Source organism: Labeo rohita, chromosome 1 (genome assembly GCF_022985175.1).
Source record: "Labeo rohita strain BAU-BD-2019 chromosome 1, IGBB_LRoh.1.0, whole genome shotgun sequence".
Lineage (NCBI taxonomy): Eukaryota > Metazoa > Chordata > Actinopteri > Cypriniformes > Cyprinidae > Labeo > Labeo rohita.
Genome location: NC_066869.1, coordinates 23923806 through 23949347, shown reverse-complemented (window position 1 = coordinate 23949347; position 25542 = coordinate 23923806). Strand labels below are relative to the sequence as shown.

General features: G+C 35.7%; 2 protein-coding genes across 2 annotated transcripts in view; both read right to left on the bottom strand.

Annotated features, from left to right (window-relative positions):
• Window positions 1-19432, bottom strand: part of stox2a (storkhead box 2a) — a 54899-nt gene extending 35467 nt beyond the window's left edge. The window contains exon 1 of the mRNA XM_051099077.1: window positions 16598-19432. Within this exon, the coding sequence (XP_050955034.1) occupies window positions 16598-16919 (322 nt within the window). The 5' untranslated portion in view covers window positions 16920-19432. The remainder of the gene's footprint in view (window positions 1-16597) is intronic.
• An 855-nt stretch (window positions 19433-20287) lies between these two features.
• On the bottom strand, window positions 20288-22867 carry ing2 (inhibitor of growth family, member 2). The gene is given in 3 exon segments (XM_051099272.1): window positions 20288-21149; window positions 21152-21808; window positions 22528-22867. Coding segments are annotated over 3 exon segments (834 nt in total). The 5' UTR covers window positions 22667-22867; the 3' UTR covers window positions 20288-21111.
• Window positions 22868-25542: the final 2675 nt, after the last annotated feature.

The following is a 25542-nucleotide window of genomic DNA, read 5'->3' as shown; positions in this document are numbered from 1 at the left end:
GACGTCTGAGTAGTCAGTTTGGCCTAAGTTGGCAGTAAGTTTTTTTTAAAGCTTGACATGGCTGCATTTGTTTTATTAGAAAAAGAGTAAAAACAGTAATAATGTGAAATATTATTACAAATTGAAATCCATCTTTAAAATGCAATTTATTCCTGTGATGACAGAATTACTCCAGTCTTCAGTGTGGCATAATGCTTCAGAAATCACTCTAATATGCTGATTTGCTGCTTAAAACAGTAATGCTACTTAACATTTTTTAATTTCTTGCTGGATAAAACTATTCATTTCTTATATATATATATATATATATATATATAATACTTACTATTATTTTCAGTGGGGGCAATGCAGTGTAACTAGCCCTTTGTGTCAACAAAACACTAAAAACACAAAAATACTCCACAAGTGCATTAGAAACTGTGAGATTCATTCTAAATACTCCTCTACCCTTATTCGCTGTGGCCAGCAGGTTCAGCTCAAGTACATTCGAGGAGAGAGGCCTTGTGCTATAAGCTCGTCCTCACACCGTCCTATCGCTGTCTGCCTGCTCATCAGCTGAAATCACTAACTATTCTGCTTGGCTGCGGATTGGAGGACGGGAGATTGGATTAGAGAGAGGGTGAAGAAAAAAAAGAGTGAAGTTAGATGGGAGGGGGAAAGGCGAAGCTGCTCTGGTTCATTCATACAAAAAGGAAGGGGGAAAAAAACACCAGCCATCTTATTTCTGAGCCGCAACAGCAGCCGTAACCATGGCGACGTTGCTTGATGAGCTCATAGGCTCTGCAGTAGGACATCTCTAAAAGGTGAATGGTGGAGATGCCACTGAAAATGTGGAGAGGGGCTAAGGAGGATTACTATGCTTTTATATTTTAGATAATAATTATAAATAATGAAATTCCTATATTATATGCATGTATATATATACACACACACACTCCCGTTCAAATATTTGGGGTCAGTAAGACTTGTTTTTTTAATGTTTTTTAAAGAAGTCTCTTCTACTCATCAAGACTGATCAAAAATACAGAAAAAAACTGTAATATTGTGAAATCTTATTACAATATAAAATAATGGTTTCTATTGTAATATACTTTAAAATATAATTTATTCCTGTGATGCAAAGCTGAATTTTCATCAGCCATTACTTTTCTATCACTTTTTCTTATCAATTTAGCACATCCTTGCTGAATAAAAGTATGAATTTGTTTTTAAAAATTATGAACAGTAGTGTATTTTGTTAGAAAAGATTTCTATTTCTGTTATTTTCTTTTCTATATATTTTTAATTTTATTTTTTTTTATTTATTTATCTCTATGTAAATACATTTAAATAGTTATATTATGCCATTCACAAAACAACCCTTGCCGATTTACATTAAAAAACTACTAGAAGGATGGATGCAGATGAAAATTATACTCCATGCCTCTAGATGGCAGCAATGCATCAAATAGAGCAAATTTTCTTTGAAAAGTTTTGCTTTATTGTTCTTGGTCAATAAATAAGCCTCATATGAACAACAGAGTTAGAGTCCACATACATTCACATAGACAACTTCAGATGAAATTATGTTTTTGCTTGTTTTGTTTTTTTTCTCAGTTACTTTCTGACAAAAATGATTCTAAACAGTACCAGAAAAGGTTTCTTAAGATTGTAACAATAGCAGAACTCTTTTCAATGCCAAACACAAACTGTGTTATTAGGTTCTATAAAGAACCAAGCTTTGAAAATGCTATATAGGACCTTAATGGCATTACAAATGTTCTTTCTAAAAATATTTTATGTTCATTAATATTAGTATTATTAATATTATTTTGATATATTATTTATTGATACTGTACCTCCCTGGTCTTACAATGTCTTGTAGCCTCACATTTTACCCTCAAGCTTTGAGAACCAGACAGAAAAAAAGTACAAATAAATACTACACCAGTACAAATAACGTTAGATAATATTTTACTTGTAGTTATTTCCATCTCAGTGTGCAAATATTCAAGTAGTAGTCATAGCAAAAGGGGCAAAAAAATAATAAAGGAAATGTTTTTATTTTGTGCAACTAATACACAACTAGGCGCACATTTGTTGTTTTTAAAACTTTAAAGCCATGTGAATAAAGGCTTTTTATTTTTCACATTATTTGAGTGCCTTGGACTTGAGTTTTTAATACACAACCAGTTTTGAACAAAAATATGCAGTCAAATTGCAACTATTTGAACACATAAAATAATTAACTGTTATTTTATTTTTTATCTATCTATCTATCTATCTATCATGGAAATTATTCAAAAATTAGTTCCTGGATTTCAATGCAACAGGAGGGTTAAGGTCACATCACTTTTAACAAGTGATAACTTAATATTAGGAATCACAGTAGCATGTATGAGAGAGGTTGTGAAAGTGTTCTCATGTAAATGAATGCTTGTTCCAAAATTATATTAAATGAATATATATTACAAAAACTAGCTTGTGTATCGTTTTCAAAGTTATTCTGCATGTTTCACTCTATGGTAGGTCCAATATAAATCAAAGGATTAAGCATGATTAATAAATAAATAAATAAAGAAGCAATAAAACATTTATATAGCCCAAATATTGTAAAACAAATATTGTAAAATTGACAAAACCACATTTTTCAGTAAAAAAGTAATATATTTAAATACATTTATTTCATACTAAGTATAGTTAAACTATATTAACATATTTACTTAAATATTGACTAACCAATATAAAAATGAACTGTATTTGAAGTACTACTTGTGCACAATGCACACTTTTTAATATTAAACCTAAAATGTCACTATTGATGAGGATTTAAATGCAAGATATTTAAAGACTTAAATTAAATACTTGCAATTGTAGCACAATTAAATGAAGAGTTCAGATGCAAAACCAGCTAAAATCATCTCGGTCAAAAATGAGATAATGATACCGAGTGAATCCTCCTGACACATAGTATACGTCCATCAAATACTTTTACTTCAAACTCGGTAAATTCCAGCCTGAGCCCAATCAGAATTACCGGTACTTACATAGAAACCTATACAAAGAAGCCAGAAAGAAATGCTCATTTTAAAGAAATACGTCAGATGGATTTAGAGGCTTTTGCATCTGAACTCTTCAAATATACTTAAGTATATATTTTGTTGTACTTCAGCGCTGCCTCTGCACAATTTTAGTGCATTAAGCACAAAATTAGTATGTAAATGTATTTGTAATATACTCAGCATGAAATGAATGTATACATTTTAGTATATTTATTTTCACTAAGAGAGTGACACTAGTGTAGAAGTTTCACAAAACCTTTCTAATCCAAGTTGAAATTCTCTTAACAGAGAGTGACCTCAACAGTAGAGCTTTAAAAAGCCCTGAGAGGAAACAACACACAAATGTGTTCCCTTCCTCCTTTTTAATAGGGAATGGAACGACAAGCCTTGATTATGACACGTTAAATAGCGTACAAAAAAAGGAATCCAGAAACTGTTTTGAATCCAGAAACCAGCTTTGAACAGGGCAAAAAATGTTCTCAATAAGAAATTCTCAATTTTCAATAAATGCGTTGTTTTATGAATAGGTCCACCGAGCCATAATAAGAGAGGACACTAAATGTAGATTAAAACAAAGCCTTGGTGAGTACCTTCAGATTCAACACAGAAATCTACACTAACAGTCTAACGCTAAATAAGAGAAACTCCTCCTAAGTATTACAAATACTTAACATTCAGATATTCAAAATCATCTCAAATATGATCAGCATACCTTGTTTTGTGTTGGTGCTTATTCTTGGTTCTTTTACTACAGGGTTCTAAAGGAAGCTAATAATGTTAACAAATAAAAGTCTATTAATAAAAGAAATTAGCAGAATTTTTGAGAAGTTCCTCAAGACAGTGTGGTGGAACAATAACACCTCAGGTGACAAGCCCATTAACCCATGTCACAAATCATAATAAATATGCGATCTTAATTTTTCAGAAGCATGAAAGTAAATTGATTAAACAGATGGAGGCCCATCAGTGGGCAAAAAGGTGTTTAATACAAAATAAAAGTGAAATTTGTTCGCATCCAAATGTTATGAGCTCATGAACATACCTGATAAACCATCAATAATCAGTCCATTTATAAACTATACCAGCACTTCTCGCCATCTGAAAAGGTCAGTGATGTGTCCATTTGAAAAACAAAAACTAGCAAAAATCTAGTTTCTTAAAAATGTATTCTTCGTATTTTGTTTTTGAAAACGTTCAGAAAAGTTTCAAACAAAAACAACTTTCCAAAAAAAAAAAACTATGTGTTGTTGATTTTGTGGACAAAACTGTAGACAAAACTGTTTTTTTCCTATGAAATACAATAATATATTTAGCCAAACTATGATATTGTTCTAAAAATTAAATTTTTTTAATGAGGCTTTTGAGGACTAAATAAAAAACAGTGTTATTTCATTGACAATTATATACAGAATCTATCCAGTCTAAACATATGCACTAACATTGTGATCAGGTCTGCTAAATAAGTGTCAGAAATTACTGCCAATGTCTTTGAAGCAATAGTATAATTTAAAAAAATATATATCTTTGTACACCACTCCATTAAAGCCTTAAGACTTTTCAATAATAAAAAGAAACAAACTGACAGAACAGTTGCTGACTATTGTCTTTATCACAGTAATTTTCCCCTTTCAAAGCACTCTATAAATGTCAGAATAACATTTCAAGTGGGAACATGCCAGGTTGTAGGATCTCCACAGCCTGTCCTTCATGTAAGAGTACAGGTTTGACAATGGCACGGCTGTAAAATGCCTTTTTACTTGTGAACCTAAATCCATTCAAAAGCAAGAAGGCAGCATTCAAAAGAAAGACATTTAAATCATGAATGGGCTTTAAAAAAAGACTATCAAAGCACTACCTTATTTATAATGTGTTGGCAGGAACTTTGGTGAATGTCTGTGCACCTACAGCACAGCAAACAAACAAACTGAAATTGATTTGTGAAGAAATATCTCAAGAGTCTCCTGCGAGTCCGCACACACAGAAGATTGATGAAAGTGTGCAAGAATGGCAGTTAGTGAGACAACACTCAGCAAGATTTTACTAAGGTGACACATAAGTGAAGCAGGGGAGGGAGAAGGTGAAGAGTGCAGGTTAGGCTCCAGGCTAAAGGAGAGGGCTGCTCCGCAACAGATCACAGAGATCACTCACAGATCTTCTTACAGGCCAAAGATCAAAGCCACAGCTGGGTTTTCAACTGGAAAATTAGTCAAAGTGGAAGCTCAGATATGGAGTGGCAAGACTCTATAAATATATAGTTAATGAGTAAAAAAAACAAAACTTCAAACTTAATACTGTTTATACGGTGGCCGAGAGAGCTCAACGCGCTGCAACTTAAGAAAACACATTCAAACAGAAAAAAACGACAACAAATTAAGAAAACACCTTCATCAGTTTGACAACACAGGCGCTGCAAATCCTCGCAACGCAAACACAAATCCGGAAACGCGCTGCAAATTCTCACAACACAACCAAACACACGAACGCGCTGCAAATAGCACGGACCACAACGGAAATGTTTCAGGGGGACCTCAAAAAGTGACGGACCCGGCTGGGACCTGAATTTTGACCTGATTTTAACCATTAATGAAGCGTTGCATTTTTTTTTCGTTAACTTTTAACGTTATATTTATTTGCATGTATTTATTTATTTATATATTTATTTGCAATTAAGTTAATAACGTTTCACAGTTAAGTGTGTAATTCGTCAGATTAGTCTAATAATATCCAAGAGACCAATGAATCGTATGATCAGGATGTTAAACAAAATAATCAGGTCCAGACACTGAACATTTATTTTTCTATTGCCCTTATGCTATTTCATTTTGGACTGGCTTTAAAGATAAAGACAAAGATATTAAGCAAACCCCTTAATTTAGATTTTCATAACATATATATATATATATATTTTTAAACCCCTCTTTTTCTGAAACAGGTTTATATTGTAAATCTCTTAATTATCTTAGCAAAGTTTTATATTCACAAGTCAAAAGTAAGTCAGAAGAAACCATTATCTCATTACCCTCTCTAATATGAGATCTCAAAATAAGAAGCTCATAAAAACAAACAAATTTGAAAGTTTTTTAAATGTATGTAACTGCCCTGGAATTTCCTTTTTTTTTTCTTTCTTTCTTTCTTTTGGTATGTTTGTGTTCATTTTGGGCGTTTTCTCTTTCTGCTGTTATTTATTTTTATTTTTTTGCAGTTGAATTTGCAATTTGAAATGTTGCCTTGTTTTTTTGTTCGATGATGAAACGGAATAATAAAAAATAAATAAATAATAATAATAATAATCACGTCCCAGCCGGGTCCGTCACTTTTTGAGGTCCCCCTGAAACATTTCCGTTGTGGTCTGTGCTATTTGCAGCGCGTTTGTGTGATTGCAGCGCGTTCGTGTGTTTGGTTGTGTTGTGAGAATTTGCAGCGCATTTCCGGATTTGTGTTTGCGTTGCGAGGATTTGCAGCGCCTGTGTTGTCAAACTGATGAAGGTGTTTTCTTAATTTGTTGTCGTTTTTTTCTGTTTGCATGTGTTTTCTTAAGTTGCAGCGCGTTGAGCTCTCTCGGCCACCGTATGTTTAGCTATTTCAAGACCACACGGTTCTCAGCACAATTTTCTGTTGCTAACTGTCATCAACATCAAATGGAATTGTCATTTAACAGTTGGATGAAAGAGGCAAATTTTAAAAACTAAAAAATAAAACTGTGTCCATGCGAAAAAAGGAAAACTTTTAAAGATTTAGTGTAAAACGCATATGCCACGTTCTTAAACACGTTCTTGCATTTGTGTTGGTTTCACATGGTTTTGAAAAACTTTCAAGTAAATGTTTTCAATTAAGTAAAAATGCCATGTGGTAAAAACCATCAAGCCAAAAGTTTTTAACCTGTTAGTGTTTCAGAGTGTCACCCGTGGTAAACTTCACATTTAGTTAAATTTTACAGGAATGCCAAGGGGTTAAAGTTATTTTTCATGGTAAAATACTATGTGCTGTTGATCTTTTGGATGAAACTTTAATACGTAGTAGAGCAGTTGTTTGCTATTTTCTATTAATTAAAATAATATATTATGTCGGTAACACTTCACAATAATGTGTCATTTGTTAAAGGGGTCATCGGATGCCCATTTTCCACAAGTCGATATGATTCTTTAGGGTCTTAATGAAAAGTCTATAATATACTTTGGTTAAAAATTTTCAATAGTTGTTTAAAACAACACCCTTTTTACCTTGTCTAAATGAGCTCTGCAAAAATCAACCCATTCTGAGGGATTGTTCCTTTAAATGCAAATAAGCTCTGCTCACCCCGCCCCTCTCTACTCTTTGTGGAGTGATGTGCTGCTCTGAGAGATTGTTTACTTTACTTTGCTGGGAAACTTGCTAACTAGGATGTTATTAGGAAAGGTGATTGCAGATATTCATAAAAAAAAAAAAACTTATACTCACTTCTGCTGTAGGTGAAGCTGGATCACGAATTATTTGCGCGAACATAGATGCATTTATGTAGATCGGGAGGCGCATTCCCTTCACAAACAAATTTAATCCACTGCATATTTAGCGGCTCAGATGTCGGGAGTAAATGACAACCACTATGTTCATTATTACATCCAGCAACACAACACCTCAATCGCTCAATCAGAGATATTCTTGTCTAACTTACATCCCTGCTCCGGCATCAAAACAATGGAGGTCAGACTGTTACAGCTGATCTGAGGTAAGACGCTCATGTCAATCAACTATCACGGGAGTGGCCTTTGTGGTGTGACGCCACAACGACAGGCATCTGAGAATGGCTTGATTTGAAAAAGGGGATATTATTTTTACATATTAAAAACCACTGCACGGATTTTTATCATTATAGGGTAGATGTGTACATACACTTTCAAACATGTAAAAGTGAAGTTTGCATCCGATGACCCCTTTAAAATCAGTTGATGTATTAACTAACGTGAACGAACAATGAGTAATAAAATGATTACATTGTTTATTAATTTTTGTTAATGTTAGTTAATACAAATACAGTCATTCATGTTACTTCACAGTGCATTAACTAATGTTAACAAACACAACTTGTGATTTTAATAAAGCATAAGCTTGTGTTACCATTATGCCAAACTACTTATTTCTTCAAAAAAATTATTTTGTAAATAAGGATTGTATCTTCATTATAGTTTCAGAACAAAATTACATAAAAAGCACTTTTTTTCAATTTAATGTAATTTATAGTGTGACCTGTATAACTTAAATTAAACTTGAATTGGTGTTTAGGCAGATAAACATCAAATTTTAAATTTTTGGTGAACTACCTTTAATCATGGCTTTGTAAAGCTGCAGCCACTGCACTATAGTCAATTTAAGTACGAGACAACAGACAGCAAAACATAAACAAAAAACTACTGACTGATGCACCTTTAATTAAAAAAATTAGTTTAGAAGTGACACTAATAGTCAATCCTGCAATAGCACATCTGTACTTGCTTCAGGTTTTGTGTGCGTTTGTTTAAAGCCCAGGCAGGAGTGGTAGATTTATAATGAGGTGTTGAAAGTGAACCTGCACAGGCATCAGCGTCCCATACACCACATCAGCCAAATATGCAGTAAGACACCACAACTCAACATGACTTACTGCTGACCTCTCTCATACAGACACGCACAAAATGATTTACTCTCTGTGGATGATCAGGTGTTATCAACGCACCTGATGACACACTACTTTTTAACGTCTTTAACCCCTCAAGCGAACTGGGGAACAAGGAGCAAGTTGAGGCACACAGAAGGTCAAAAAGAAGTGCTTATTTTAGACGTTACTCAATAAAATGTAATAGATTCTTTAAAAAGCACCAAATAATTAGTTAAATATGCAGGAAAATAATCACAGACATTGTTAAAAATAAACTCCAGCTGCTTTTTTAAATTTTGGGATCCTTCTCGAGAATGTGCAGAGATGTAGGTGCTACAGACAACCAGGAACATTTGACTGCTGTTATACTCTTAAAAATAAAAGTGCTTCACGATGCCACAGAAGAATCTTTTTTGGTTCCATGAAGAACCTTTAACATCTGAAGAACCTTTCTGTTTTGCAAAGTTCTTCAGATTTTAAAAAGGTAAGAAAGAGATGGTTTCTTTGATGTTCCTTTGACTGAATGGTTCTTTGTGGAACCAAAATGGTTGTTCTATGGCATCGCTGTGAAGAACCTTTTAAAGCACCTTTATTTTTAAGTGTGTAGTTTGTCTGGTGTCTATCTTACACTGTTAAAATTGATGACCTGCACTTATTACCCTAAAGCAGGGGCGTCAGACTCAGTTCCTGGAGGGCCACAGCCCTGCAGAGTTTAGCTTCAACCCTAATTAAACACACCTAATCCAGCTAATCAAGTCCTTCAGGCTTAGTTGAAAACTACATGGTATGTTTGTTGGAGCAGGGTTGGAACTGAACTCTGCGGGGCTGCGGCCCTCCAGTAACTGAGTTTGACACCTGTGCCCTAAAGAGCTATTTCTACCTGATTTAACCAAAGAAATTGAGTTTTGTTTTTCTAAATTTAAGTGATAGTTCGGTCATTTTGTCATGAACATGCATCAAAGACTGACAAGGAAGAAATTGTTGAATAAAGTCGTTATTTTTGTTTTCTTTGTGCACAGAAAGTATTCTCATAGCTTCATAACATTAAGGTTGAACCACTGATGTCACATGGACTATTTTACAGATATCCTTACTACTATTCTGGGGCTTGAACATTGTTTTACTGTCTATGCAGGGTCAGAAAAGCTCTCGGATTTTATCAAAAATATCTTAATTTGTGTTCTGAAGATGACCAAAGGTCCTACGGGTTTTGAACGACATGAGGGTGAGTAATTAATGACAGAATTTAAATTTTTGGATAAACTTTCCCTTTAATGTGTTTAGATTTAACAATATAAAATAACATATTCAAGTATTAGAATACATTGAAAAATAATATTTTAACTTGAATAAAACCAATTAATTGTCATTGTTTATATGTAGCATTTTATGAATACACAAACCAACGTTTTTGTTCAGATATGTGCTGAAACTTGGATGCACTGACAGCATCTAAAACCTATTTATGATTTCTTTATAGATCCTAAATATATTTTTATACTTTATTTTAGATCCCTTAGCCCTATCCACAAACCTGTACCCACATTTAAACAAGCCAGAAATATGTACAATAACAATACTTTTAGTTACAACTGACCACTATATAGATATTTTTCCATAAATCCACCTCCTATCTAAATCTGAACATTTTTTGAAGAATATATACTAGGGCTGCACGATTATGACAAAAATCATAATTGTCGATTATTCCCTTGAAATTGTAATTGCAATTATTAATTATGATTATCACAATTTACATTGAATGATGTTTTGAATAGCTTTATACCACTGTTTGAAGCAACTGCTTGCCACATTTTTATATATAGTTTCTTCTTTAAATATAAAAAAAGCAAAAATTTAAAAATGTAAATAATAATTTATTTAAAAAAAAACCTTAAGATAACCTGTAGGAAAAATACACACACTCTCTCTCTCACACAAACACGTCTTAAAGAAGTCCACTTCCAGAACAAAGATTTACGGATAATGTACTTGCCCCCTTGTCATCCAAGATGTTCATGTCTTTCTTCAGTCATAAAGAAATTATGTTTTTTGAGGAAAACATTTCAGCATTTTTTTCTCCATATAATGGACTGATATGGTGCCCCGAGTTTGAACTTCCAAACTGCAGTTTAAATGCAGCTTCAAATGATCCCAAATGTGGCTGTAAACGTTCCCAGCCGAGGAAGAAGGGTCTAATCTAGCAAAACGATCAGTTATTTTAATAAAAATAATACAATTTATATACTTTTTAATGTCAAATGCTCGTCTTGTCTTACTCTCCCTTTTTTGCGGTTCATGACAGTTAGTGTATGTCAAAAAACTCCCATCTCATGTTCTCCCTCAACTTCAGAATCGTCCTATATCGCTATTTTACCTTTTTGTTAAGAGTGTTTGATCTTCTTTGCATGTTCACTTTGCATAGACTGGGTCAGTACTTCTGAAGTGATGTAGGATGATTTTTAAATGATTTTTGAAGTTGAGAGAGAAAATACGATTGGAGTTTTTCGACATACCCAAACTGTCTTGAGCCAGTTCAGGCAGAGCAAGACAAGATGAGCATTTGAGATTAAAAAGTATATAAACCATATTATTTTTATGAAAATAACCGATCGTTTCACTAGACAAGACCCTTCTTTCTCGGCTGGGGTCGTTTACAACCGAATATGGGATCGTTTGAAGCTGCATTTAAACTGCATTTTGGAAGTTCAAACTCGGGGCACCATAGCAGTCCATTATATGGAGAAAAATCCTGAAATGTTTTCCTCAAAAAACATAATTTCTTTATGAATGAAGAAAGAAAGACATGAACATCTTGGATGACAAGGAGGTGAGTACATTATCTGCAAATTTTTGTTCTGGAAGTGGATTTCTCCTTTAAGAAAGCAGAACAATGTAAGTAGATTTTTGGTTGTGTGTGTGTGTGTTTGAACTATTACATAGTTGTGGCGTCTATAATTGTAATCACGATTAGAAATTCAATTAATTGTGCAGCCCTAATATATACAGCATAAAGAAAAACGTTACAGGCAGGTAAATCACATTAATTTATTTCAAAAATAGCACTACCAAAGTAGTCCAAATAATGACAAAGTACTGAATTTAAAGTACTCTCTGGCAGCATACAGTAGTTTTGTGTTAAGTATAGAGACTTTTTTTATATTTTGGATGGAAATTAATATTGTTAAATAAAGACAAAGTTAAAATTTGGTTCTGTTTCTTACACAAATCACATGGATTTTAAAGATTCATAAGGATTCGTAAACATTTTCACGTCTAAAGTTGTTCACATATGTTTTAGATGCTGTCAGTATTGTAAGTTTTTCCTGTACATTTTTTCAGGTACAACATAAATCCATAAAACCATGACACTAGTGGTTCAACTGTGAAAAATCTTTTTTCTGAAAAGGAAAGTTGACTATGACTAAGCCATGCTGTCCACACATCCCTACATGAAGCTGATATGCTGATCCATTGGTTATTTCCCTTCATTCTCTTCTGCACTCCTCCCTTTCCTGCTATTGAAGACAAGGCTTCTAGGGCTTGCCACAGAGTTCCCTTTCCTGTCCCCCAGCCTTCCTTCCCATCTGCGCCAAAGCGGACCTGCCACCACAATCCGTGTGTATACACCACCTCCAGGGACATTGTACTGTCACAGTCCTTGTACATTTCCGGCCCGTGACAAGCTGATCTATGGACAGCCATCCACATTCCAATGACACAGTACTGGCGGATACTGAACATGGAACATGTTTAAAAGAGGATTCTCACTTTTCAGCAAAATGATTACTATTCTGCAGACGACTTCAGGAATCTCCTTAAGAGTGTGGTTACCAGTAAGGCTCTGAGTGGTTAGTGTTTTGTGAAATCTAAAACTTCACGGTCTCTGGGCGACCTCCAAGTAATACAGACATGAGAAGTAGCCATCCCAGAGTATAAATCTTCAGTCCAATTCATCCTGACATCCAAAAGAATGTATGGGCTTTGAGTTACACATCTTGAATTTCTAATTATGTAGAAGAAGTAATAGCACGTTGTGTTTTTCACACTTTGTTGAAACTGCTCATATTTTGTTTAACAACAGCAAAAAGCAGTATTATCACAGAGCCATTACTCTCATGAACTTTTCCTTTTACTACATCTCTTATATCCTATCCAGCATTTTGACAGCATCTAACTATGTTCCATCTTTGAATGTAAAAACACCCAGGCTGTTTACTTCAAAAGCTTTGATATGAGCTTGAGTCAAACTCCATGTCTGCAATTAAGTTTTACCAGACAGTCTTCAAAGATTTAAGAAAAGGTTCCTTAGGTGAGTTAATGTCACCCTTAGCAGATAAATCACTGAGCATAAACAACTTCCCCACCACTCACACAAACAGGTATGAACTCTACTTGACACTACTTGTTTGTCGTGCTTATGATAATCACACACCTTAGGGGCCTGTGCAGTGTCAAGACATTTTTAGCACTAATGGAAACTTTTTTAACTGTCTAGATGGCAGTGTCTGATGGCTGGGGTGATGTCTGGGTTATACATCTAAAGAAACATAAACTTTTGAGTCTTCACTTTTGTTGGTCCTGTTTTACTGCACAGAAGGAAGGAAGAAAAAACTCAAGAATAAAATATCTATAACCCTGCCAAGAGTTGGTTTCTTGAGATGCGGAATGTATAGCATCAGCAAGTATAAGAATGTAAAAAATAAAATAAAACCTGCTTATTTTAAAACGTAATGGTCCAGAACCATAACTAAGCAAAGATTTTAGTTTATGTAACATGTAATGTGGGTACATAAAAATGGGTACATAAATGTTTATGTGACACGATGCACAAGCTTTGAGTGACAATATATCCTCATTTTCCCAGACGTGCCCTTGGCAGGATTTCTAAATTACCTAAAATGCTTTTTTCATACTTGCTTAAAGTAATAGCATGCAGGCATTGCACAGTGTAAAAAAAAAAATCTGTAGTTTTAACTGTAAAATATTGTAAAAATGCTACAGAAAAAAGTTCCCTATATACAGGAAAAACTGTAAAAGAGGTTTGTAAAAGATCTAACCAGACCTTTAATGTAATTTTACAAAAAAATGCTGCTAATTGCACAGTTTTTAGAAGTAAAAAAGAACAAATCAAAGCATAATTAACATTGAAAAACTGTAAACTAATATTCCACTTCACATTTATTTCATTTGAATAATCACGTTTTTAATAGTTTTTGTTATCAGTTCTGTAAATGTGTTTACAGCTTTTCTGTATTTTTTTACAAAATTATTCTGGCAACCATAGCTGCCAAAATTATTTTGTAAAAACTACAGATTTTTTTTTTTGGTGTACATAATCAACCAATTGTGTGATAATGGTCAAAGCAATGTAAATACACATAATGTACGATGACTGTAAAGAGCATTTCAACAAAAAAAACAAGCCAAAACCCAGACATCTTAGGGAATTTTGAAATTCTAGTCAGGACATGTCCAGGAAAAAGAGGACGTATGGCCATCTAACATGAGCAAAATGCTTTGTTTAGGTTCTATAATGATTAACTGATCCTTTTAACTATTCTCATAAAGTTTTTTTTCACATGCTGAGGAAAATCACAAGAAAAAAAAGTCACTTTTAAGTCACTATGTTAAATGGTTAAATACGGTCTTATGGCTGTCCAGGATGGATATCAATATAAGAGATTGGAAAACAATCCTTTCAAATGAGAATATAATGTTTACTACAATTCCTACAAAATACACTACATCGCAAAATCAAAAATCTGTGATCAAATTCTTGGTAGCACTTTGGTATCATTAACATTAGTTAATGTATTAACTAACATGAACAAACAATTAACCATACATTTGATGTTAGTTAATAAAAATACAATTGTTCATTGTTAGTTCATGTTAGCATTCACAGTGCATTAACCAATTTTAACAAACACAACTTGTTATTGTAATAATGCATTAGTAAATGCATGCTGAATTGAACGTTAACTAAGATTAATAAATGCTGTAGAATTATTGTTTATTCTTAGTTCATGTTAACTAATGTAGTTAATGAACCTGATTGTAAAGTGTTACCAAATGATTTGCTATAATAACAGCATGTGTTTGCATATATGAGCTGATGCTAAATCAGTTAATGATGTACTGTATTAATAGTTTATATGGTATACATTTGATAAAAAATAACAAAGCAATAAATTAAAACATAAAATTAGTAATTAATGAGCTTTGTCAGATAATTAAATAAATAGGTACTGCAGACCAAATCTGATAAATACCCAGAAACTCAATGTTTCCTTGAAACTTATACAACAGTCCAAATCACTGAATTTTAAAATGAAGAATCAATCATTTTCTGAGTTGGAATGTAGATCGGCCCATTTAAGGCAAAGAGCCTAAACTAAAATCTGCAAATACTAGACACATCACCACATTCCAAACCAAATCATTCAGTACCAGGCAGTGGAATGAAAAGAATTTCCCTCTGAGCTGATAGTGCAGTTATATGTACCGGTTTGTTTTTATTTGCATTATGGGTGATTGAAGGCCAATTTCTTCACAGTCTCACCCTTGAAAAATATCCTTTGTTTACACAGCCTTCAACACGTACAAAGAGTCAAGACAACTACGGGTGAAATATAAAATGTTTCACATGCAAACTGCCACACTGTGAAGAAGAAGACAATTGTAATATGTTGTTAAAAGTTATTATATTATAAAAGTGAGCAAATCAATGTTTTCAGGCAGTTAAAGAATAAGAACTTCCCACAGAGATAAAGCACATCTTTGTGTAGTTCGTTTCTGTATGATGTAGAATCCAGTGGAATGTTTTAACTTTAAACCTGTTCCTCCTTCAAGCACATGTCAAGATTTATGGGGGTGTTAGAGCAAAGAATGGGTGAACCCTTCAGAATGGATGGTTTGAAAGTAGCAACAGTGACCTCGTTTATGTTGTTTTTACAACAAGAAAATCCTCATTAAATGTGTTTCTACATGATACAGGGAAAGCATTGGATTTAATGTATCTTGGGCTCTTGACCTCATATTCAAAAGCAACATTTAAGGATTTAGTAGAGCTTATAGTTTTACAATAACCTCACAGCAAATACTTGTCACACTCATTTGTCCAAAGTTGTCAGATTTTTAAAAATATTTTTTTTTTCTAGACATTAAAATGATTGTTGAATACATAAATCAACGCATACCGCTCTAGCAAACTGGTAGCATCTGGCACCTTTATCACAGGAAATGCAGCTGCAATATTTTATAATTCTTAACTGTATGTAATACAGCTGTCCTAACAGCTATTAAAACCTGTTGGAACGCCACATGGTGAAATCAGGAGGGTGGCCTCATCAGCAGTTGCAAAGCACAAAAACTGACATGAAGACCAAATAGCTGGCCACTACAATAATACTTTATGAACATAAATAAATAGCAAAACGCAACACAAAACTCTTCAAAGTACAACATATAAAGTGATTATCACTTTTTAGTCATTATAAACACTCATCTCAAAGTATCAATAAAATATATAAATATAAAATATGCCTTGTCAAATATAAATTTTCCTCGTAAATGATATGGTATTTCATACTTTTCTTACTTAAAAACACTTTTTACAGTAAAATGCATTTTCTCGTGAGGTAAGGTATCTTAACCAATTTTTACCCTGTAGATAATTTCTTCAAGCAGATAAACCTCACCTCATAAGAACCTCATACTGATTTTTTTGCATTTTAAATTTGCAAGTGCACTGGCATCTTCATTATGGAGAAGGTTTGCAAATTCCTCTCAAGCCTCTGCACCCACACACCACCGTGTTAAAATAATTCACTGGCACTAAGGTTCGCCCACATTATTCCTCGAAAAGCAACTTGACTGCTTCCTTTCCCCATGGCTGTCCAGCAGCAAGGATCCCTGTGTGATGCCATTTGGTCAGGCTTACCTATGCACTTGATCTCGAAGCCCCGCGGTGGTTTGAGGGCTCTCCGGGTCCATCCTTCCCTCAGGACCTCCAAGTGATCCTCCTTGCCTTGAATGAGCAGAACATGTTCATCTATCCAGCCCAAGAAGAAGGTCTCCGATATGGCGTCCGTGACTTTCTTATTCCAGAAGTGCTGCATGTTCTCCGCTTTGAAGTCGGCGAAAATCTCATAGCCGGTGTGGTGGTGCTGAAGCTTCTCCGTGACCGCGGCTGCTTCCTCCGTGCTGACCCGCGACAGCACTATGGCAAGGGAATGGGGCGCTATCTGCAGGAACTTCTCCATTCTCCGGCGCGTTTCACACACAGGCCACGGCGTGGATTGCGACCCTGTCCGATGCTCCGCGGCACTCACACGGTGTTTTATTGCGCACCTTATTGAATTTCCAAAACGAACACATTGCACCGTATTTCACTTGATGTCCAGGAGCCGAGGCGCTGTGCGTGACGGCGGAGGGTCCACCAGCATGATACGCGAGTGAGACGCCAATGTCATTTATTCATCACACAAACGCGTTCCGCACGGTGCGCCCATAGCCCGATGCCAGCGGTCCGGTGGGCAGTATTAACCAGGCAGGCACTGCACTGACGGGCAAAGCAGCTGAGCTGAATGATCAATGGGTCTGTCCGTATTAATAGATCTCAACCTGCCTCTTTCCACACCTCTCCCGCGACATTCTGCGCATACGGCCGAAAGCAAGCGAGAGCGATTCCTCCACCATCCAGGCCTCTTGAGCGGTGGCTTGATCGATCACTGCATTCATCGGTGATGTTTGCTGGCCATAAAGCGCAGGAGATGACTTCATCCCTTCTTATTCATGTCTTCATTTGGTGCACTCCGTGGTTGCCTCCCAGTCGGTCTCGTGCGCTACGGGGCGTTCATATAGACCGTACGCTTTCTGATGTCACACTCGCAACCGTTAACTCGTCTCCGGAGGCGTCGGGCTCTCGTCCCTGACGCCTTGCGCCTGCTGTCCGGTGCGGCGGATTAGATTGGACGTGTCGACAGAGAGAGCGCGGATCACCAGATGTTTTCCTGACTCCACCTACAGGCGGCCTTCAAAACATCGCGAGTACAGTACACGAGCCTCGCAACAGGTGAACATGGGAAAAGCGGAACGAGAGCTAGTGCAATGCATTTCAACACTTTTCGCGACAGGAAAAACGATAGGGTGGACTTAAAAGAGGCGTTGAGAGTTCAGGCTATCTCTGGATAGCCTGTTTTCCCTTTTTTTAACCGGCTCGTATCCTTTAGTTCATAATGCAAGCATAATGTTGCATTTCACCCGAGTGTAACTATAATGAGCTGATTAAAAAGAGAAAATAAGTTTATTATTATTATTATTATTATTATTACTGTTGTTATATTACGCACAGTGCTTTGGGTCCAAGACAAAATATTATTCTTTAAAGCGGAACCAAACCTATGGGCGAGACTTCCGGTTCATTAGTCGCTATAGGGAAATAATGAGAAGAATGCACAACAAACCAGTGTGTTCATAATTAAGATAATACATTAAAGAAATATGGTAAGACATACCAGTTTCCAATATTAAGTAACAAAACTAACTGTTTTGTACAGCTAAAAATAGCTGGACACGGATGAAACCGGAAGCCAGACCCATAAAATTTACAAATGTCTGCACCCAATCTTATAGAAAAACAAGGTGGATGTCTTTAATCATTTTGATTTGTTGGTCTAGGTTTTTGTCCATTCTTACGGCTGTGTCCATCCTTTGTAAGTTATTAATTAATAGTTCAATAGTTCACTCATTGTAATAGTACACAGAGAAATCGTGAGAAATGTACTCATGTTTAGTGGAGTACATTCTTTCAGACTAAATGTGTTTGTCCATAACAGTGTAGATATTTTGTTAGTCAAAATGTATTGGTTTTAGGCCATTTAGCTTGACGTGATCTGGAATTTATATATGATTAAACATAAATATGTTTCTTTTTTTTTTAAAGTTTTAAAGCTCAAAAGGCACCGAATTGTAGAATTGCCCCAGCCAAAACTGTGGAGATATTAATAACTTATTTTATTAACACAGACATTAAGTATCTTATAGTCAACATAATTCATTTTTCATATGGGTAATTAAGTTAAATGCTTCATAGAGAACTGAGAAAGTAAAAACTATAGTTTCTAAAAGTTCTGTATTTCTTTTAGATCATAATGAGTTCCTTTTTTTTGTTTTGAGGTAGGCAGTGTGAGACTGTGGATTGTTATCTGAAAAGAATTTGGCCTTGTTTGCATTTGTGTGAGGTTCTTTTTCTCTAAGGCCTTGATCAAATAACTTCTATACAGAGAGCAAGGGCACCCAAGCTTTGGTGTCAGCTTTCGCTTCCCAAGTTCCCAGAGTGTTTCCTCTTGTTTAGTGATCTGAGTATCACCAGAAAGAACAAGGCTGAGTCTTTTCAAATCCTGACCCAGGGTTGCAATTGTTTGGATAAAAAGGTATTTCTTCACACACTCCCACAAAATCCCAGGTAACCGCAGTATTGATGATGAATTATGTGCGTTGCGTTTCACAATATAGGTAAGATACTGGAGTAGATACTTATTAACCGACAACTGAATTCATAGATCATTTAAAATGCTAACTTAACAATCCTGGGTTACAGCGTAATCCTGATTACTGTGTAACCTAGAATAAATATACATTAACAGCTAATGATCAACATTTGTAATGCTTAAATGAGCAGGTGACCTAACAGCCTAATGTTTTGTAGTGTTACTCCATATGTGTAGGCTGCACTTTAAACCCACTCTCAAGAGCGTTTTTGTTTTTTAACAGAATGAGATTTTCTCCAGCAGACATTACTGTAAAAGGAGCTGTAATTAAAAGCACTTTTTTGAACTTCAGAAAAGTTCAAACTGAGTTCTGAAGCAAAACCAGTTGAGAACCACTTATGCCTTTATGGTGACATCTGCTGGCAAGCAAGACTTATTTATACTGTCAAAGAACAGAATTGTATGGTTTGATGTGGTCAGTGATTTGCTACTATGTGTTTTCTGGGCGGTTTCATAACACAAGCACGTGCTTATATTAAAATTCCAATTGGTCTGTATATGTCTGACCGCTGAAAATATGTCTTTTATGTAGTCTTTTTGCCATTTTTCAGTTTCATAGGTTGAATTAGGTCCCAGCCATTCAATCTTCAATATTTCTACCAACACCTCATGATAAAGCTATAAAATATCAATCAGTTTTAAGCTTTAAACTTATCTCAACACAGCAAAAACATTTTTCTTAATAGCTTTTTTCTAACTTATTATACATATTAATATTTTTATTATTAATTAATTGAGCTAAAGTGAAATATAAAGTGCACAAAGAATACAAATTAAATTCTACTCTTTTCTAGCATAATCAACAAACTATTGTCTTTTATACACAACAGCTTGGACACACCTCCTCATTCTTTATTTGTACCATTTTCCACATTTAAGAAGAATAGTACAAACAAAACGATGAAATAACACAAATAAAATGTTAAATTAAAGCTGGTGTCTTTTAGCCTCTTTAAAGTTGTCACTCATTGCCTGGATTCCAGCTCTGCACACTCTGGGCATTCAACCAACTTCAGTTCCTAAGACACTTGAAGAAGCACACTTGTTGGCTTCTTTTCCTTCAATTTCTTAAAAAAAAAAAAAAAAAAAAAAAAAAAAAGTTTTGTAACAATTTTCTTATGTAGCCATAATTTATACTCTGAGAACAAGCCTTTACATCCAAATATTTTTAAAAGTAGACATAAGTTCAGTCAAATGTGTCTAAGCTTTTATCTAGTAGTGTAAATTATTTCTTTTTGAGCATTTTTTTAGATGCAGAAAATAGTGTCTGCATATCCAAAAACGTATATATATTTTCCATGTGACACAACAAGCATCAGATTAGAGACATAACAAGCACTGATTTATTTAAATAGATGAAACCTAAAAAAAGAGAATTTTTAACAAAAAAAAAAAAAAACATCACTCCAAAACAGTAACAAAGAAAATGAATTTGTTCTCTCACTGGAAGACATTTCAGAGGTGTGTTTTCATATATACTTTCTAAAATGTGGAACGAAAGAACAAGAAATGCAAATAAAAGGTGTTGACATAATGTTCATCAAACCCTGTGCATTTTGATCACTTTCCTCTTTTTTAATAACATGTATTACCCTGGACCGGGTGACCTCCAACATATATAAACTCTCAAGACTTACCGAAATCAGCAGTTAAGAGGAAAAAAAAAAAGCTTAGAAAAGAACTCTTTGTTGTCTTATGGACATTAGTGGCAGTATCTTAAACATCTGTGTTTCCAGGGTTATTTACGTCTGTTGGTCGTTTCCCCATCCTAATGCAAAAGCAACAACAGCACCTGTTTGGAAACTTTTCAGCTAAGTGCATGAGGAGAACCTTTTAACATAAGTTAAACACAAAAATCGCCAACCCCCACACTTAAACAATCTAGCACATCTTCTGTAAGGCACTACCTGGACCGCCTATCCTTCTTGGCCCTATCTGCACTTTTTCCATAGTCTTTTCACTGTCGCCCCTGCATTTGGGGCAATACCATTTACCCTTGGGCTTGTAGGTCAGTCCGACACAGGAAAAATGGAACCACTCAATAGGACATTGCTCATTGTCGCAGCCAATCATCTCCCCGTAGGACACCTGTTCACAGAGGCAGTAGGTGGGCTCGTTGGGATCGATGGTGAACTCCACCGGCGACGCTTCTCGCTCTTGCTTGGCCTTGGAGCGCTTCTTCTTCTTGGCCGACTTGGACTTTTTCTCACGGGGCTGCTGCGGAGGCTCTTCGCCCAGGTCTTCCAGGGCTCCGTTGGCACAAGTGTCACGGCTCTCGCTGTTGCGCTGACGTCTGGGTCGCCGCGCCGAGGAGCGCTCAGGCATAACGTTCGCGGAGGTGCTCGCAGGGTCGTGCCTCACCTTCTCCGCCGGCCGCTCCGCGTCTCCCGGCTCCAGGAAACAAGGCGAGTGGGCCTCGATCTGACGCGAGCGGTTCTCCACCACCTCCATCATCTGTGTGACCACATGGATTTTCTCATCTCCCAGCTCCTGGCTGCTGATGAGCGCCCGCTGCAACTGAATCTGCAGTCGCTTGCGCTGCCCACTGTCAGTCTCCTTTTTGTACTTTTCATAGATGTCATCCACCTCCTTGAGGACCTCTGAGTGGCACAGAAAAGAGAGTGAGGTGGAGACAAACACTTTCAATGGATATTTTAGAAAATGAAGCGAGTGCACGCCCAGTGCATTTTACAAAGCCTCACTTTAACATACTACTGTTCGCAATGCATGCCCCGGGTTGCTCTAGTGCTACCCCTGCCGCTGTGTAACAAAAACATACGAGCAGCCTAACGTTACCTGCCCAAGCATACATGCTCCTCGGTAGGGATTATAAAAATACGAGGAACTAACAACGTGCATGAATCGTTTCCGTTGCATATTGATCATTTTGCACGGTAACCTTCATTAAGTCCAACTCGAAGGCGTCGACATCGAGCTGTGGATGTTTCGGCTACATGCGAACAAAACACACGCCGACTGAAAGCACCATTACGTCGATACTATGGCAACTAAAGCGATGCGTTAAAAGAGCGCAGCCAAACAACAGTACAGAGTATGCACTAGTCAAAATGGCTGATCACTGCTGGTAGGATAGTGTTGCTGGAACAAACACAGCTGAATATGCCAAAGACCACATACAAGTAAAACACAACGGGCGTGGACAGCTTTGGAAGCCCTGACAAATGTTTAATAAAAATGTGTTCTGTGTTATTGTGAGGAAACGAAACGACACCGGTCTCCGGGGTGAAGTGTACACGATGTAAATGAACGTAAATATACATCATACCGCGCTGGTACCTTTGGCAAATGTTTCGCTTACCTTGATACTTGGTGTCGATCTCTCGCAACAATGAAACATTCCTCTGTATGTCCAAAGGCAGCGATTCGACACATTCCAAATAATCCTCCACGTAGTTGACAAGCTGCGATTTTTCCACGTTTGGATAATGCCCTAACATGATGGTAGTAATGCATCAAGCAGCTATGCGCCTTTTCGAGAAGAACCGCGGCTTAAAAAGAGGCGCTTTTCACTCATAGGTTCCTTTAAAATATGATGTTAGTTGGCAACCTTGTGGAGAGCCACTCTTTCCGGACAAATTCAGTCCAGTCTTCTCTGGCTACGAGAACTCCTTCAAACAAAACTATCAGATGTGCGCATGCGTAGGATCAACCCATAAAATGCCGCGTTTTGCATTTTCAGACGCTTTAGCAAATGGGGGGTGGCGTTGCTGAGATGTGGGCGGATCGGCGGATCAGCTGGGCGCGTCCAGAGTTCATATGGAACCGGAGGTTCGATTCATTAAAAGCGGGATCGAACCGGGAGACCACAGCGCTAGACTGCAACAGTGTTAACAAAGTATCGTTGAGAATGTGATGATGTAATGGAAAAATCGTAAGTCTAACAGTGAGTTGTGAATTAATAACTCTCTGTCACTGATAGTGAAAATGTCCCGAAACTCAGTTCGACTAAGATTTTAAGAACACTCAAAAGCTCACATAGAGCACCAATACAGAAACACATTATACAAACACAGACACACAAATAAATATAAATGATTTAAATATGATATGCGAACTAAACAGTTTTCAGTTAAACACTATATACAGCAGTAAAATAAAAAATATATTACAAATATAAAACAGAAGGGCGCTCAGTAAGACCCTGTAATGAATTCATCTTTTTAAAGTTGTATCTTTATTATATGTGACCCTGGACCACAAGTAGCATGGGGTTTTTTCAAAATACACTGTATGGGTCAAAATGATCCATTTTCCTTTTATGCCAAAAATCATTAGGATATTAAGTAAAGATCATATTCCATGAAGTACATACCATCTCAGTTTATTTTTCTATTTTTTGTGTATTTATATTTATATGTGTATTTTATTCTCGTCGTATGTTGTTGCTGTCTCTGTGTACTGGAAGCTAATGACACTAAAACAAATTCCTAGTATGCGCAAGCATACCTGGCAATAACAAAATGATTTACATAATAAAAATAACAAAATTTCCTACTGTAAATATGTCTAAACTTAGTTTTGGATTAAGGCGATTTTCTCAGTATTTAGATGTTTTTGCACCTTCAGATTCCAGAGTTTCAAATAGTTGTATCTCGGCCAAATACGTTCCTATCCTAACAAACCATACATCAACGTAAAGCCTATTTATCAGCTTTCAGGTAATATGTGTAAATTTAAATATGACTGGTTTAGTTATGACTGGGTCACATATATTTTCTAACATTTTATTCTATACCCTACAGCTATCAACTATGCAGATGTAATAGGTAAAAATGGTTAAAAAGGTTAAACAAAGCTGATCCTAGAGTTTGGGTATTAGGGGATACTGAGTCATTAGATTTGTCTTATAATAAAAAAGATTTCATACTTTTGGCTGGTACAGCTGGGAAAAAATGTATATTAGTGAATTGTAAGTCGACTCATTCTCCATCTAGAAAACATTGGATCAACGAACTCCTTTCATATTGCACTGCTGAGAAAATCCTTTTCAATGTTAGAAAATCACCAAAATCTTTAAAAAAAGAATTGGGGCTCTTTTTTGGAGCATTTACCTTCTCTTATTGCAAAATAACTGAAAGGAATTAATTTTTGTTTGTTTGTTTGTTTGTTTTTGTTTGTTTGTCTTTCTTTGTTTCTGCCTTTCTCTTGTTATTGAAGAAAAATGTTTGTAACGTTTGTTTATACAACATAAGTTTTGCTTCACATTACATTTGAAAATAAAACTATATATAAAAAAAAGGTTAAACATAGCTGACCTTAATTTAGTGATCAAATGTAAAACCCTCATGGAAATATGAAAATATTTTGTAATAATCATTTAAATATGACTAATTTTCAAATTGTTTGTCATAAATCAACATCCCAGGAAAATGTTAAATTATATAGCAATATTCCTATGAAAGATATTATTATGAAAATCTTGCCAATTATTACTACCATTATTATGCTATTTTTTCATTACATGTTGCCTCAAAAACACATCAATATGTAGATACAGTTTATAAATACATTGTATTAAATGGGAAAATGCGTTTATGGCCATTTTACACACATCTTTCATAAAAAAAAATGGCATATCAAATCATTCTGTTGTTTCTTTCATAACATAGTTTAGAATAATCTTTATATACATTTTGGTATAAAAATTAAAATTGATTTGTGATTAAAACAAAAGTCCAAAATTTCTAACCTTTTTTATTTTTTTTAAGTCTTTTTGAAGTCCAGAGGACATACCAAAAAACTATAACTTTTAAAATGTATTTTTTAGACAGGATCGAAAAACATAAAACTCTGCGCGTGCTGAGAATGAGCCCCGTTCTGTAGAAGTACACCTGTACTTCACTTGAATGACTATCATATTGACGAAGAAGCATTGCAAGCGTTGTGCTCTGTCACACAGGACGTCTTAGCATTTTTACGCTACGCAACCCAACTATCTGCGCTGTATGCAGGACATCTCTGCCCAATGTCCGGGGACTTTCCCCTAAGCAATGATGGCGAAACGAGGTTCCCAGTACGTAGCTTAGGATACAAGTTTTCAGGCATGCGCACTTAGAACAATTCCGGCGCAGGAAATATATACCGCTGAACTCAGCGATCCGTTTGCAAGACGGTGACACTGTGATTTTGTGTGTAGCATTTGTTTCAATTTATTCTTTTACACAAGAGTGTGGCGTACCACTAAAAGAAGTACAATATCTTGCGAAGGACGTATGCTACGATAGATTGAAACACTTGGTCCTGAAGTGAAGACTGAAGGAGTTATGTAAATGAACCACGTACGTCACGATGACAAGCCAAGCGAGCTAACGGA